Source organism: Bos mutus, chromosome 15, assembly GCF_027580195.1.
Source record: "Bos mutus isolate GX-2022 chromosome 15, NWIPB_WYAK_1.1, whole genome shotgun sequence".
NCBI classification, from domain to species: Eukaryota; Metazoa; Chordata; class Mammalia; order Artiodactyla; family Bovidae; genus Bos; species Bos mutus.
The window spans coordinates 28,706,752-28,722,454 of NC_091631.1; the positions used below are offsets into that span (position 1 = coordinate 28,706,752).

Consider the following 15,703-nt stretch of genomic DNA (forward strand, 5'->3'; position numbering starts at 1 on the left):
CTGAGAAATGTGATTATTCTGAGAGCTAAAAATCCATAGCTTTGTGAGTCCAGAAGATTTCAATGTATGTCTTTTGATTTGGCCTTCCTGCTTGGCTCCTACAGATTCTGTGTTGCCTCTCAGTTTTTGCTGTGTATCCTTATTACTTTGGAACAGAAACAGAATTCATGCTCACAGTAGCTGTTATCTGTCTTTTATTTCTATTTCTCCATATACATACTACCAACAGATGTTACTTCCAGAATTATAAGCTTCTACAAAGACCCTGAGGTTCTCAACCTTCTCATCACCTTTGTGTGTCAGAGACCTTGAAGCGTTCTGTCTCAGGACAGAGTCTTCTCCACATACAATCTTGCTGTGCTGTATTAGAGATACTGAGGTCCCGTATGAGTCACAAAATTAGGAAACAGTTTGCGCTTTTTGTCTGCCCTACCAATGCAGCCCATCTGTGACAAGTCTGATAAGGAATGAATTTAAGGACAGCACAAAAAAGCTTTGATTTTTGCAAAAATTGTTTTGGGTTTTTGTTTTTGCATTGAAAATAAAATTTAATGTGCAAAAACATTGTTATATTCCGTTTTAGGGGTTGCCTCCATGTTGCAAAAAGCAAAATATGCTTGTAACTTCTCAGTTAGACAGCAAATTGCATTTTGAAATATGGCTTGACAATTAGCAGTAATTTATTGAACATCTCTTTGTACCAAATTCTACTCTTACTTTTGTACATTAATTATCTCACTTAATCCTTACCACTATCCAGTATTCTTGGGCTTCCCTTGTGGCTCAACTGGTAAAGAATATGCCTGCAATGCAGGAGACCTGGGTTCGATCCCTGGGTTGGGAAGATCCTCTGACTTCCCTGGTGGCTCAGATGGTAAAGCGTCTGCCTACAATGCAGGAGACCCGAGTTTGATCCCTGGGTTGGGAAGATCCTCTGGAGAAGGAAATGGCAACCCACTCCAGTACTCCTGCCTGGAAAATCCCATGGATGGAGGAGCGTGGTAGGCTACAGTCCATGGGGTCCCAAAGAGTCAGACACGACTGAGTGACTTCACTTTCACCCACTCCAGTAGTCTGGCCTAGAGAATTCCATGGACTATATATAGTCCATGGGGTCACAAAGTTGGACAAGACTGAGTGACTTTCACTTTAATCCTTAGCACAAAGGATTATTTTATGAGCAGATTACAGTACATAACCATTTCATAAATGAGGAAACTGAAGCTCACAAAACAAATGACTTGAGTTACACAGTTGATAAGCTCTATAGAGCTGGAATTTTAATCCTAAAGCCTGACCTAAAGGAATTTCACCTAAAGCCTGTGCTCTTTGGTCTAGTACACAGTCTTTACCTTGCCTCTCCGGATGTATTTATCAGTTTATCTGTGTTTATCATTTAGTCCTGCTTACGCTGTGTATTGCCAGGGTAATTATGTACTGTATGTCCAGTCCTGTGCTTATGTTGCAAGAACGGTAGTTCAGTTCAGCAAGTAGTAAATGTTAGGCCAGTGCCAGGTACAGAAAGTCCAGAGCAGATGGCACACAGTTTCTGTGCCCTAGGAGATGGTAACCCAGATAAGGGGATATGATGAACTGACGGGATTTTAGAGGGGCCGTGGACACAGTGGTGGCACCATAGTGACTTTCTTTCCCTTCTAGTCATAATAAATAGCAAACCAGTCCCTGGCTCATGTACCTTTCTTAGCCTAGATTCCTTTCTCCCTTCCCCAGTTACCAGTTACCAAATTCTCCCCAGCAACCTGCTCTTTCTCTCTGTCACCTTGTTCCAGCCATGCTGGCCTCTTTGCTTTTTTCTTGACTGTATAGGCAGACTCCTGCTTTGAGGCTTTTGAATCTGATGTTCACTGTGTGCCTGGAACATTCTTCACTTTTGGCCTGGCTTTACTGAAATCACTGACTCAGCTAGACCTTCCTTGGTCACCCATCTAAACTTACAGCCTCCCCCAACAATACCTATGCCTTTTTCCTGCTTTATTTTTGTCTATGGCCTTTAAATAGTGTATTTTGTTTATCTTCCGTCTTTCTAGAAAGACAGCAGTTCTAGAGAGACCGCAGTTTTTTGATTTATTGACTGCTAAATCCCCAACACCTCGAACTATGTCTAACATATAATACAAGCAGTAAATATTAAATGAGGAAGCAGAGACCTTGTTCAAATGCCCTTTCTCTCCTTTTAATATGTTCTGTGATTTTCTACTTTGCTTCTCCTGCAGGAAAGTCGCTTATGTGGAATTTTAACAGAGGATAGTAAGGATTAGATTCATTCAACATATAGATAGTAAGTTACTGCTGTATCCAGTACAGGGTATAAGATCATGTACTCTTACCCAGAAAGTTTTATATCACCTTTTCTCTATTCTCACTGATTCCTTGCATGTTCAGGCTTCAGGAATTTAGATTAATGGGATTGCCCTCTCAACAATTGCTGTGAACAGTATTCTCCTTCAGTATCTTCTTCATTCTACTACTGAGATTATATTATGTCTGGTCAACAAATGTGACCTCATCTCTCCACTTAAAATACTTTGTTGACTTCATGTCACTGCAGTCAAGTGGCCTAGCACACAGAGTACTGCCGTGTGGCCTAATCAGTCTTTCCAGCCTCATCTCTCACTCTTTCCTATATTAGGCAATTTGCTTTTTGCCAGTGCCCCATCCTCTATCATGTTACCCTTGATCATGGTCTTTCCTCTACCTGGTATGGCTTCCCTCTTATTCAGTGAACTTGCTCCTCGTCCTTCAAGAGTAAACTAGATAATACTAACACTTTGCAGCCTACTGACCACCTCTATTAGTAGAATACTTTCCTCTCTGTTCCCAAAACTTGCTTATTCCACCACCATCCCTACACAGGTTTCCTCCTTCGTATCACTTATTATTCTGTACTGAAAATGTTTCTTAATGTGTCTCTCCTTAGGCTGTCTGTTCCCTGGGGACAGGGACTGTGTGTTTATTTCTGTATCTCAATACCTGTGTCTTCATGATGCAGCTAAGCAGGCATAATGTCCTTTTGTTTGTGAATACGATACTCACTGCCTCTTGTATTTCTGGCATGAGTTACAAATCTGTAAATCACTTGTTCTTTTGCCTCTTTCTGTTTAGCCAGGGCAGATTAAGCATCTCTTGTCTCCCAAGTTCTACTCTCACAGTGATAAGCCCATATAGTCCTTCCCCCGCAAATATTGATGGTTCACTCAGGCTCTGTGCTGGGCCCTTAGTGTACAGACCTGCACATCATCTCTCTGAAATGTACTTCCAAATGATGATATAATAGAAAGACTTCTGGAATGGGATTCAGAAGACTGGCTTCTGGCCCTAGCTAAGCCATTAACTTATATAGTGACTTTGGGCAACCCATTTCTCTTTTCCTCGACTGTGAAATGTAATAGTCTTATAAGATCATCTCTAAGCATATGGAGCTGAGGCCAGCATATCCCACGCTGTGAGTCAGCTATAAATTGCCAAGTTCTTATGAAAATTCTGGGTAGATGCTTCCTTAATATCCAAATTGACCGTCCTGCCTTCAGCAGTGTTCTCAATGTGTCCATCCCTCTCATGCCTTAGAAGCATCTTCATTGATGAAGGGAACAAATGACTCTTTAGTGCAAAGCTGAATGCAGAGGCTCATAAACAGCCCTGAATTATGCCTTACACCTGAGACAGTGTAGTCCCCACTGTGGTCCTGGTTCTGAAATACAAGAGTTTCTTGGATACTTTTGTTGAAAAAACTCTGAGGAACCTTCAAGAATCAGCTTCAGTACTCATAAGATAGACATGACGAGTATCTCTCGCCCTGTCTTACAGATGAAGCCATCAAGGAACAGAGAGGTAAAGTGATTTGAGGTCATCTAAATTATACCCAGTGAAAACCCAAACCATCCTCAGTATCATCAGCCTTTAGAGGTTCTCTTTCAACTACCCAGGCAGGGTTAGAGGTCCTTCTGCGTTCCCACAGCCCCCTGTGCTTTTGGTATAGTCTTTATCGTATTATATTATAATTATCTGTTTTTGTCTGCCTCCAGATCAAGAATCAGATCTGACTCATCTGTGCATGTAAGCCACAGAGCAGGTGTCAGTTAATGATAGCTTAACAAAACTGAGCTAAGTTTTTATTAATGTACAAATCTGGGCATTGCTTGAGGGAAAGTTTCCATCTATTTACTCCAGGCCAGAGGGAGAGCTTTTCTTTTAACCAGGTAGAATTAATTAGAACTATTGCAATGGAATATCCCTGGAATATGAGTTAGGAAACCTTCCAGTTGACCAGATGTGTGACGAGCAAGCCACTTTACCTCTCTGTTCCTTGGTTGCCTTGTTTGTAAACTACAGATAGAGATAAATCACTATCTTATGTGATTTTCAGGGATGTTATCAGCACAAATTTAGTGTTGATAAGAAAACTTATCAACACTAAAATAAGGAGTTATGGGACTTCCCTAGTGGTTAAGATTCTGAGCTGCCGATGCAGGAGGCACTGGTATGATCCCTAATCAGGGAACTAGATCCTATATGCTGTGTGGTACAGCCAAGAGATTTTAAAAATTAAAAAATCAAGGAGTTATTATTTTAATCTCATTGGAGAAATTATACCATTTTTGATGCATAAAACTACTACTTTCCACACTTAGGTGAAACACAGAAAATTCAGTGAAAACTCTTAAATGGTAAAGGTGGCTCATCTCAAGTCCTCTTAACGGCTCTCAGTGTGTGTCCCAATTCAGTAGGAGGTATAGCGGTTTTCATCTCGGCTGCCTCCAAAAGTATTTCAGAACTTGACCTTTTTCAGGAAGGTAAACAGGCCCAGCCAGATTTCCAACTGCAAGGGGAGAGCCAGGGAAACCTGATAGACTTGCTCTCCCAAACTGATTTCTTTATCACCTGCCTGTTTGGCTGAAAGGAGTGTTTCTGTTCAAGACTGAATAAGGAACAATTTTTTCCAAAGTAGAAATAGTACTTCTGTTTCACGGCCTCTAGCAAATCGCAGCCTCAAAAATAGTGAACCTAAAAAGAGAGGGTTGAGGTATGAGAGAGAGATCTGGGCAGTATTGGTAGGTGTCTAGCATCATAGAATTTATCGTAGGTAATTACCGAAGTAATTTGAGGGTTTATGTTTCTGATAAAGAAACTTGATGCCCAGAGGGTCAGAGTGAAGCACCCAATATATCACGCTAAATCAGTGCAGAGTACACCAGAACCCAGGAGTCCTGTCTCCCAGAAGCCCAGGTGGTCCTCTCTGCTGACCTCTCAGTACTGGCCTGAGCAGATGCTGCTGTCCTCTGCAGGTGCCCCCTGCACGCATACGAGGCAGCATCTCTCTCTCCTCCTCTCTGTGTCTCCCATTTTTCTTAGTAGCTCTCTCTTCTTCAGCCCTGGCAACCTTCTCAAACCAAGGGCAGCAGGGAGTCTGCAAACCATAAGAGCTGTGGGCCTGCTCTGTGCATTTAAGAGACTCTTAGTTTAGTGAGGGAAACATAGACACAGATTATTATAGAATCTCCCTTGCTGTGAGGATTTATGACATTTTATTGGAAGAAATCAGTTGAGAAACTTGAGACCTACTAAAAAAATGGGAGACAGAGAGAGGGGGGTGAGACTGAGAAAGAGAGAAATGGAAGCTACGTCAGGGAGAGTCTAGCTGCCAGAAACAACTTGCTCCAGCTGTTTTAAACAGAGAGAAGTTTAATGTAGAATGTTAAGGTATTCAAGTTACTGGAAGGGCTCAGGGAGTTGGCTCTAGGCTAAGCTTTTAGGAAAGAACCAGTAGATCTTTTAAGTTAGAAATAACAGTGCCAACAGTGCAGTCCAGGGATCAGGAAATCATCTCTATTACCATTGGGCCTCTGGGGACCCAGTGACACAACCCCAGAGCAGGAGACTCAGTGTCATCCATGCTAGTAGCAGATGGAAAAGGAACATGGCCTCTGCCTCCCATCTGCCTTCCAAATCTGTTGTAATGGCGTAATGTAATCTCTCTAATACATAGAGACCAGTATGTATCCATCCATTCTCTAGCACAGCAGAGTCGTGACCCTTTCAATCTCTACAGTAAAGGAATACAAAACAGTAAAAGTAAGTGAGGGTGGATGCTGAGCAAGTCAGTCCATGTAATACTGTAAAGTTTCATGAAAATAAAAAAACTTTTAAGACAATAGCTCAGTAGATAAAGGTAATATTAGTGTTATTCTGTACATTTCACATTAGTAATGATGAGTGCTGTTTTATTGATTTCTGTTAGCTATTCTTTGATTACTGCCATTTTATTAGAATCATTTTTTTTCCTGCTCTTTCAAGAATATGCTTGTTAACTGGTTTTACCAGGTTGTAGCCAGTCTGTCTATACCCTAGTTTTTTTCATCTATATAATGAGAATAATAATATCTTCCTCATAGGTTTTTTGAAAGGATTAAGTGAGTTAATACATATATAGTTCTTAGAAGAATGCTGGCACACAGCAAGAGATATATGTTATCTACTACTATTATTTTTAAGGTTATATACTATGTGACTCCATCTGTGTGATAATTTTTTTTATAATTTTATTTTTATTTATTTTTGGCTGAGCTTCGTTGCTTCATGGGCTTTTTTGTAGCTGCGGTGAGCAAGGCCTCCTCTAGCTGCAGCGCGCAGGCTTCTCGTTGCGGTGGCTTCTCTTGTTGCAGAGCACAGGCTTTAGAGCCCACAGACGTCAGTAGCTGCAGCTCGTGGGCTCAGTAGTTGTGGCACATGGGCTTAGTTGCTCCACAGCATGAGGGATCTTTCCAGACCAGGGATCGAACCCACGTCTCCTTCATTGGCAGGCAGATTCTTCACCACTGAGCCACCAGGGAAGCCCGTTATTTATTTTTAATCCTTACAACATCCGAGGAGATGTAAGTATCATACACGTCGTTTGAAGAGGGGGTGGCCAAAATAGGCCATGCCCAAGGTCACACATTGCCGAAGTCACACAGAATGTGTGTGGCAGAGCTGTCATTGATCATCGGACTTTTAAGTCCAGGTTCTTTGTAGTTCTGTCTTTTTCCTCTTAATCCAGTGTTTTCCATCATCCCACAGAGTACAAGGAGATGGGAGAAGTTGTTTCTTGCTGGATGGTATTTATGAACTGAGCCTTGAAAGAACAGTTTCAATAGCAGAAACATTTCAGACACAGGGACCCAAAGGTAGAACATAGTAATGGTTCTTCTTGTGCCTGTATAATGAGAGGCTTCCAGCACATTCTTTTTTGGTCGCCTAAAGTTTAGTCACTTCACTGTTTCCTATTTCAGGGAGCCCCTTGACACAGCGGAAAGTATCAATACCCAGCTGTTGTGTATCCTTTGTAACAGCTGATGAGCCATCTCCTATCTACACCCAAGTGGTTGAAAACACAGATTCCCCCATCTGGAATTTTCAACAGCAGTCAAGGTTTGTATTTTATGATGTACCATCAGCTTTCCAGAATCTGCTTTCTATTCCAAGAGACAGACTCAGAGTGAGGAATATAACAGACACTACCATACTGAGCAGACTTGGAGAATGCTTTCCTTGTCAAACGATTATTTAATCCTAATGCTTATGAATTCACAGCTAGTGGTGGTTTAAAGGTTTTGCCGTGGTGTTTTTTAACTCTACTCAGTACAACTCAAAAGTTATTCAATGGAGTCCTCTTATTTGCTCTGCTGTGTTCTTGGGCAGTGGGAATTAAAGACAGTGGATTAAGACAATCCCTGTAAATACCTCAGCTAAGTGTGAAAGAATGTATACAAGTTATCTAAGTGAAGAAGGTGGAGATCTCCAAAGGCTGTGGATTATGCATCTTTGGAAAAGATTTCTGGTGCAGTAGGAAGAGCCTGGGCTTTGAAACTAGAGAGACTTGGCCTCCAACCCCATCTCTGTCATTCACTAACTGTGTGAACAAGTTACATAACATTTCTGTGCCTCAGATTCATCATGTGTAAAGTTGAGGTAATTTTTACAGAGTTATTGTGAGGTCCAAATTACATGAAATTTAGGAGTATTATCTCATGGTACATGGTAGGTACATAACAAATGTCAGATCTGATTTGAAAGCTCAAAAACAGAGGACTTGGAGCAGTCCTGTCACCCATGTGGCCTGCAGCTCAGAGGTGGGCGCTGGCACAGAGGCCTGCTGCTCAGGGCTCTCCTCCCTTTTCTGCTGTTACTGTTTCATCATTATTAAAAGTGTGAGTTCTGTTACTAATTATTGTTAATATTATCTTTACACTGCATCACCTTTTGTAAAATTTAATTCTTGTCCACCAACATTAGCCACACACATGGTATCTGATCTGCTATTTTCTCACAATGTTTATGTACCTAGCTGAGTCTCAGCAGTTGCTCACATGTTCAGTGTTTTTGAAATTTGAGAGGTTGACCTGAGTCAGGAGCTCTAACTGCAGTGACAGTTCAGTACTGTCTGTGGTGAGCTACTGGAAATTACAGAAATTGTGGCCATAATGGCCAGTACTTTATCTAAAATATCAAATCTGCCTCCAAATGTAGGCAATCAGAAGGCTAAGCCCAGCGTAGGTGCTCAATGAACATTCTTTTCCTCTCTTCTCACCGCCTCCACCTACCACCACGAGACATGAGAAGAATCCTTACCTGTTCCAATAAAATGGGGGCCACTGGTGTCAGGGGAAAGAATACCACATCCGGGTGGTGTGTTTTCAGTTCTTGACAAGTTACTAGTTACATCACCTCTCTGAACTTCCATCCCCTGCTTTTAGAGGATAAAAGTATATCCTAGAAGATGGTCCTGAGCATGAAAGGAAAATGATTTGCAAACTTTAAGATACCCTTCAAGTCTGGATTTCACTAGCGAAGCTTCCTACACGTAATTTATGGTGCTTGTTTTACTTACTAGGCTTTCGAAAGAGCTTCTTTTGGACCCACAACAAACTCTGGTCTTCAAAGTTTGGCATAAAGGAGGTATGAACTGTTTCTTTGGTTGTAAAATAAGTCCACATCTTATTAATTTGCCAGTCTTTTTCTTTTTTTAACCAAGTGAAAGCGTGACACCGATGGTGCTGGGAACACATATGTGTGTTAGAGGTGATCCCATAGAATGGCATGTCATTAGTGAATGGCAGTATGCTTTTAATATCTCTAATCTTGTAAGGTAAAAATACAACTAGTTAGATTATATATATATAAAGACTGAGGCCCAAGAAAGTTTAGTGGCTTGACTAAAGTCATATATCTATTAATTGATGGAGCTAGGATTCAAACGCACTTTTTTTTTCTTTTTTTTTTTTTGCCACACACAAGGTTTGCAGAATCTTAGTTCCCCGATCAGGGATTAACCCAGGTCCCGGCAGGGAAAGTGCCAAGTCCTAACCACTGGACAAATAGGGCATTCTCCTCAAACCCAGTTCTGACTGGCTGTTTAGCCTTTACCATTTGTACTTCCCCAGACTAGTAAGATTGAATAATTCAGAAAAATAAGGTGATTAGGACATTCAACTATCTCACAGCTCTTAGAAAATTTTGTCTCACTAAATCCCTCGTTACAAACCTAGCTCCCTTAAGATTCCTGCTGGATCTTGGTTTCCAGATTTTGAGTTATCTATAGCATCATAGTGTTTGCTTGCCCATAATGGGTAACCCTAAAACCTAATAAAGACCTGAGGGCAGTCAGGGGGTGAAGGAGGTGGACTCACCAGGCTCCCTTCTTGTGCTCCTCTTCGGGAGTGATGCCTCGGATCTGGTTTTGATCATTGGTCCCATGCTGCTGCCGAGGATTCCCAACCCTGCCCAGCCTCATTAGTGGGTCAGGAACTGACCATAATTTTGTTTTCTCTGAATCATTACAAGGAATTCCTGCCATATTCAGCTCAGCACAGCACTCCTGTCTAGTTTTCTATTCCTGTCTTGTCTCTAAAGTATTCCAGAGATTGTCAAGCAGACCAGACTTTGCCTCAATTCAAGTTACTTCAGCAGGAAAAAAGAATAAACTTCAGTCCTATGCAGATCTGTATTCAAATCTTGGCTCTGCTATTTACAGACTGTGTGACCTGAGAAAATTGTTCTACCTATTTGATTCTTTGTTTCCTTATTTATAAAATTAGGATTAATAGAACCCTCAACGCAGGGTTTTTGATGAGGAAGGAAATAGCAACCCACTCCAGTATTACTGCCTGAAAACCCGATGAACAGAGGAGCTTGGCAGGCTACAGTCCTTGGGGTTGCAAAGAGTTGGACACAATTTAGCAACTGAACAATAACAACAGTTTTTGTAAGGGTTAAAGATAATTATATAAAGTATTTGGGGCAAATTGGCATGTAGTAAATGGAGCTATTTTTATTATTATGCCTACTATGTGTAAGTACAGTGCTAGGGCTGTTAGGTATGGAGATGAAGAAAATACATTCCCTACCTTTCAGGACCTCTAGACAATCGTGTAGAACCCCGGTGTAAAGGGGGACAGAGCTCATCCAGCTCTGTCTTTCAGTGTATATAGACTTACTTAACTCCATCCTTTTCTTAACTCCATCCTTTCCACACAGATTGAAGGAACCTATTGTAAAAGGTACTCAGACCAGACCAAGCTATGTTCAATAAATATTTGAGTTCCTACTCTGTGCCAGGAACTGTGCAAAGTGATGGGGATACAAAGGTAAAACAAGACACATAGGGTGCTCTGGTAGCAGACATCTAACCCAGACTTAGGATGTTAGAGAAGGCTTTGAGGGGCATACCTCTGAGGGGAAATGAACGGACTTGACATTGGATGGTCAGAAGGGATAGCAAATACAAAAGCCTAGAGTAAAGAAAGAGTACAAGGGAAGTTCAGGATCACTGGAACATAAAAGTGCAAAGGGAGAATGGGGGATTGACTGCTAAATCTGATATTAAATTTAACTTACAGGGGACTTCCCTGGCAATCCAGTGTTTAAGACTGCACTTATACTGCAGAGGGTGTGGGTTTGACCTGGGATAACTGTATGCTTCATGGCGCAGCCAAAGAAAAATTTTTTAAATAATAAATTTAAGTTGCAGCTTGTGGGGTTTCAGTTCACTGACCAGGGATTGAACCTGGGCCACAGCAGTGAAAGCCCAAAATCCTAGTCTTTAAGCAACCAGGGAACTCCTGATTTTTTTTTCTTGACCATCAATTTAGCCAGATTTCTCCTCCACTATGTTTAGGATGAAGTGCTTTCATGTTAGAACCTTCAAGTGGGGTTGCCTAAAGTTATTATATAACAAGAACAGGTTACATCTTTGATAACCAAAGAGAGCAAGATTAGCTTTCTTTGAAAAGCAAGAATATCTTTGGAGAACAAATCAATGGCTTCCCATCATTCTTCACACCCAGTGGGTAAGAATTACATGACCCCTCCTCTGGGGAACACTACTTCAAGTGTTCCTATAATCTAAGACTGTCCAAGTTAAAGAGAATCTTAAATCTGGTTCAGCACTTCTCCTATATATGAAACTTGAGGCCCAGGAAATTAGAATAATGTGTTTTCAAGTCAAAGCCACATTTAGATTTGCGGTTGTAGTACACTGCTTCTTAGCCTCACTCTACAGTGGCCAGTTCACACATGCTCTCAGTGGGTGTCTTATCAAGTTCCTGTAGGGTAGAAAGATATGCCAGGTATGGAAACTTTAGGGAACATAAAGTGAGTTATACTTGGTCTCAGCTTTTAGGTAGGTCCCAGTCTAGAGAAGAGAAAACTGTAAACAAATGTTAGACAGTGTGTGATGAGTCCAGTGTCAAAGGAATTGGGAAACTCATGACCACTCTTCTTGAAAATTTGCATTCCTTGATTTATTCAGCATCTTGAAGACTGAGAATTGTGTCTGTGTTTGGTAGAACCATTCCTTGTTTCAGAGTGTAGGGAGTGGAGCCTATACAAAACAGGAGCATGTAAAGGGACAGGGGTCTGTTTGTCCTCAGCTACTTTCATGTCAGAAGTGAGAAGCAGTAAATCTGAAAATAAAGGTCATTGCATGGTAGCTCGTCCAACCAAGAAGGGGTCTTCTCTGTCATTAAGAGCAGCCTGAGCCCAAACTCATTTTGTACCCTGTACTGGTTTTTTAGGGGGTTGTTTGTCGTGTGTGTGTGTATGTGTGTGTGTGTGTTCTTAATTAAATACAATACATGTGTATGTTATAGAAAATTTGAAAAATACAGACAACTATAATTAAGAACATGCAAATCATTCATAATTCCAAGAGTGTTGGTCTTTCAAGTGATTTTTTTCAAGACCCACTTCCCTAAGGAAAATCAGTGAGACCTGATGCCCTAGGGAGAAGAACAAGTGTCTCTTATGTTTAAGGGATGTTTTCCAGTTGCCTATATCAAGAGGACAGAGCTCAACCCAGCCAGCTTTTCCCTACCATACAAAACAATATACAGTAGTTCGAAAACAGGCTATGGTTGCCAGTCTCTTACCCTCGTTATCTGTATTCTCTGTTGATTGTGGAATCACTGCCCCCTCCCACCCCCTAAATCACCTCTGTGTGCCACCTCAAAGCCCAGTGGCAGGACGTGCCTGGCCACACTGCCCAGCTCTTCTTTCTCCCCCACAGATGAGGAGAGGGTGATTGGCTTTGCCTCTGTGGACCTGTCCCCGCTTCTCTCTGGCTTCCAGTTTGTCTGTGGCTGGTACAACATCACAGACTTCAGTGGAGAGTGCCAAGGGCAGATAAAAGTTGCTATCTCCCCTTTGGAGAGTTTGGTTCATTTCAAAGAAGAAAGGCAAGCAAGACGTGAGGTGGAGAACCCAGGATCACTGGTATGTATCTTTATTCACATCCTTAACCAATAAGGTTCTACTGAGCAAAACCTACAAGAAGATAATTTACATGTGTTTGGTACTTTCCAGTGTACAGAATGCATTTCTGTTTTGTCATGACTTCATGACCTGTTGGGATGAAAATGTTCTGAAATTACATGGTGGTGATGGATGCTATTGAAAAACCACTGAATTAAACACTTACTTTCAAAGGGTGAATTTTATAACACATGCATTAAATCTCAATTTTTTTAATAAAATAAGGTTAGATACAGTGGAATCTGAAACCATATTAGATAAACTTTTTAAAAATAAAAGTTACATTAACATCTTTGGTCTCTTAAAAAAAATTAAAAAGAGAAAATGGGAAGAAGGAAATTGATGATAGTAAGTATAAACAACTCTTTGAGGGAGTTTAACTGTAAAGGAAAAGAGAATTTTCCAGACTGTCCAAGATAGGGGAGCTCTGTCAAGAGAAGACTGTGTCATGCATGCCTGATCCAGGGTTTGGCAGAGAGGGGTTCAGTAAATATCAGATGAGTTACTGAGTGAATAAATGCATGCATGAGAAAATGGTAGTTTAAATGATCCCCTTTGTAGGAGGGCCTTTTCTTTACATCAACCCGAGTAATCATGAGATAAAAACTATCACAGCCAGAGTATCCTCACATGTAAAGAAAATGTAAGATGTCCAGCCAGGGGTTCACAAACTAGATGGAGGAAACAAGAGCATAAATAAAAATAAAGCAACTTTTAAGAAGCAATCTGACATTGTAGTTTGTAAAATGGGGATCATAATAGTACCTCCCTTATAAGAGTGTGATATTTAAATAAGAAAATACATATAAATTGCTTGGTACAGTGTTCAACAGAAAATAGTAAGTTATACATATACAATAAATTTTACAAATTTATTTATACTGCTTTGTTGCAAAAGGGTTTGTGACATCCAGTGTGCCGTTTTCCTCATTGCTTCCACAGATCCCAGTCTACACTGCCTTCTCCTTCCCTGCCTCTGCTGTGTATGCTGCATTCCCTGGCTGCACTGCGGGACAGCCTCCAGAACTGCCCGCTCACCCCTCATCAAAGGAGGCTGATTTCTCCTCTCCTGGGACGTGAGTGATTTCTTGATGACAGGAAGAGATGGGGTCTGGAATGGAAGTGTGCAAACTAGCTTATCATTTCTCTTTCTTTTATTAGAGGAAGAAATAAGGAACAGGCAAAGACTAGTGACCTTCTTTCATAAGCCCAGGGAATCCCAAGATCATATGAAAACAAAATTTTTATAAAATTAGGTACTAGAAGTTTTACTGCTATCAAAAGGGTAACTTCAGTGCAAGGGACTCATTTCTCCTCAGAGGCCTTGAACCTTCATGCCTAAAATCAGTCATCAGCTACATGAGAAACATATCATGACCTTCCCCCTCCCAAACCTACGTGCCAGGTTATTGTGTAAAAAGCACCCGGTGTTCTCATTTCACCAAACTAACTGGGTGTGCATGGATATTAGGGCTGGAGTGCATTTCATCCTGTCAAAGGATAGGATCTAAGATTTAAGATTGCTTCTTTCCACCCCACTCTCCTCAGGCCCTAGTACCATTTGGCATCCCTCTGCCTCCATCAGTCTTTACTGTGTCTCTCTCTCCACTTTAGGGAGAAGGCAAGGGATCATGTAGCAGCCACTCCTACAGTAGCAGTTACTGAAGAGACCATTTGTTCCAGGAAAGATGCTCTTATACTGCTTAGCCACGCCAAGGCCTGTCTCAGTGCTATGTAGCTTTTCCACCACATGAAGAGAGCCTCTGCATAAAAGGAGCCCGTGTGTCTGTGAAGCCCTAGTTTAGAAAATTTCTGTTACCTGTTTTATAGATGTTACGTTGACCATTGCTAGTCAATGAGACAGTCAAAGGACTCTCAAAATAATTACGCTGAGAGAGAAAAGCTAGACAGAGTACATTGCATGTGATTCCATTTGTATAAAATTCTAGAAAATGTATACCAGTCTGTAGTGACAGAAGGCAAATCAGTCTTCGGCCATACCACCCTGAACGTGCCTGATCTGGTTTCTCATCTCAGAAACTAAGCTTGAATGGGAGAAAGCAAATCAGTGGTTGCCTAGAGACAAAGCAGGATGAATGGAGTGGGCAAGAGGGAGGAATTATGAAAGGAGGAAACTTTTAGGAGTGAAGGATATTGATATGGTAATGGTTTCCTTAGAGGTACATTTGTGTCAAAACACATCATACTGTACTCTTTAAATATGTGGTTTATTGTATATCAGTTCTACCTTGGTAAAGCAGTGGTTCTCAGACATTTCCACTTCAGAATCCTTTTATACTCCTAAAAATTACTGGTGACCTCAGAGAGGTTTGTTTCTGTAGGTTTTAACTATCAGTTTTTACCATATTATAAATTTAAACTGAGAAACTGTAATGTCTTACAGGTCTTTTAATTTTTATTGAAATATAATTGATTTACAATATACAATTTTATTGAAATATAGTTGATTTACAATATCATGTCAGTTTCAGGTGTACGGCACAGTGATTCAGTTATTCCTTTGCAGATTCTTTTCTCTACAAGTTATCACAAAATGTTGAGTATAGCTCCCTGTGCTCTACAGTAGGTCCTCACTTTTTTTTATTTATTGGCTGTGATAAGTCTTCACTGCTGCACATGGACTTTCTGTAGTTCCCGTAAGTGGGGCCTAGTCTTTGTTGCAGTGTGTGGGCTTCTCACTGTGGCGGCTTCTCTTGTTGTGGAGCGCAGGCTCTAAGTGCACTGCCTTCAGTAGTTCTGGTGCGTGGGCTTAGTTGCTCCTCAGCGTGTAGGATCTTCCTGGCTACTAGGGATGGAACTGGTGTCTTACATTGCAAGGTGGATTCTTAACCACTGAATCACCAGGGAGGCCCTATCTTTTTTTTTCTTTTTTAATGTT

The 15,703-nt window shown here is 41.1% G+C and overlaps 1 protein-coding gene across 1 annotated transcript in view; it reads left to right on the forward strand.

The window, feature by feature from the left end:
- The window catches only part of C2CD3 (C2 domain containing 3 centriole elongation regulator), a 126,909-nt gene that overhangs the window by 82,211 nt on the left and 28,995 nt on the right, over positions 1–15,703 (forward strand). Inside the window, exons 25-28 of the mRNA XM_070383735.1 lie at positions 7,287–7,425; positions 8,888–8,952; positions 12,560–12,765; positions 13,747–13,880. Of these exons, the coding sequence (XP_070239836.1) occupies positions 7,287–7,425; positions 8,888–8,952; positions 12,560–12,765; positions 13,747–13,880 (544 nt within the window). The remainder of the gene's footprint in view (positions 1–7,286; positions 7,426–8,887; positions 8,953–12,559; positions 12,766–13,746; positions 13,881–15,703) is intronic.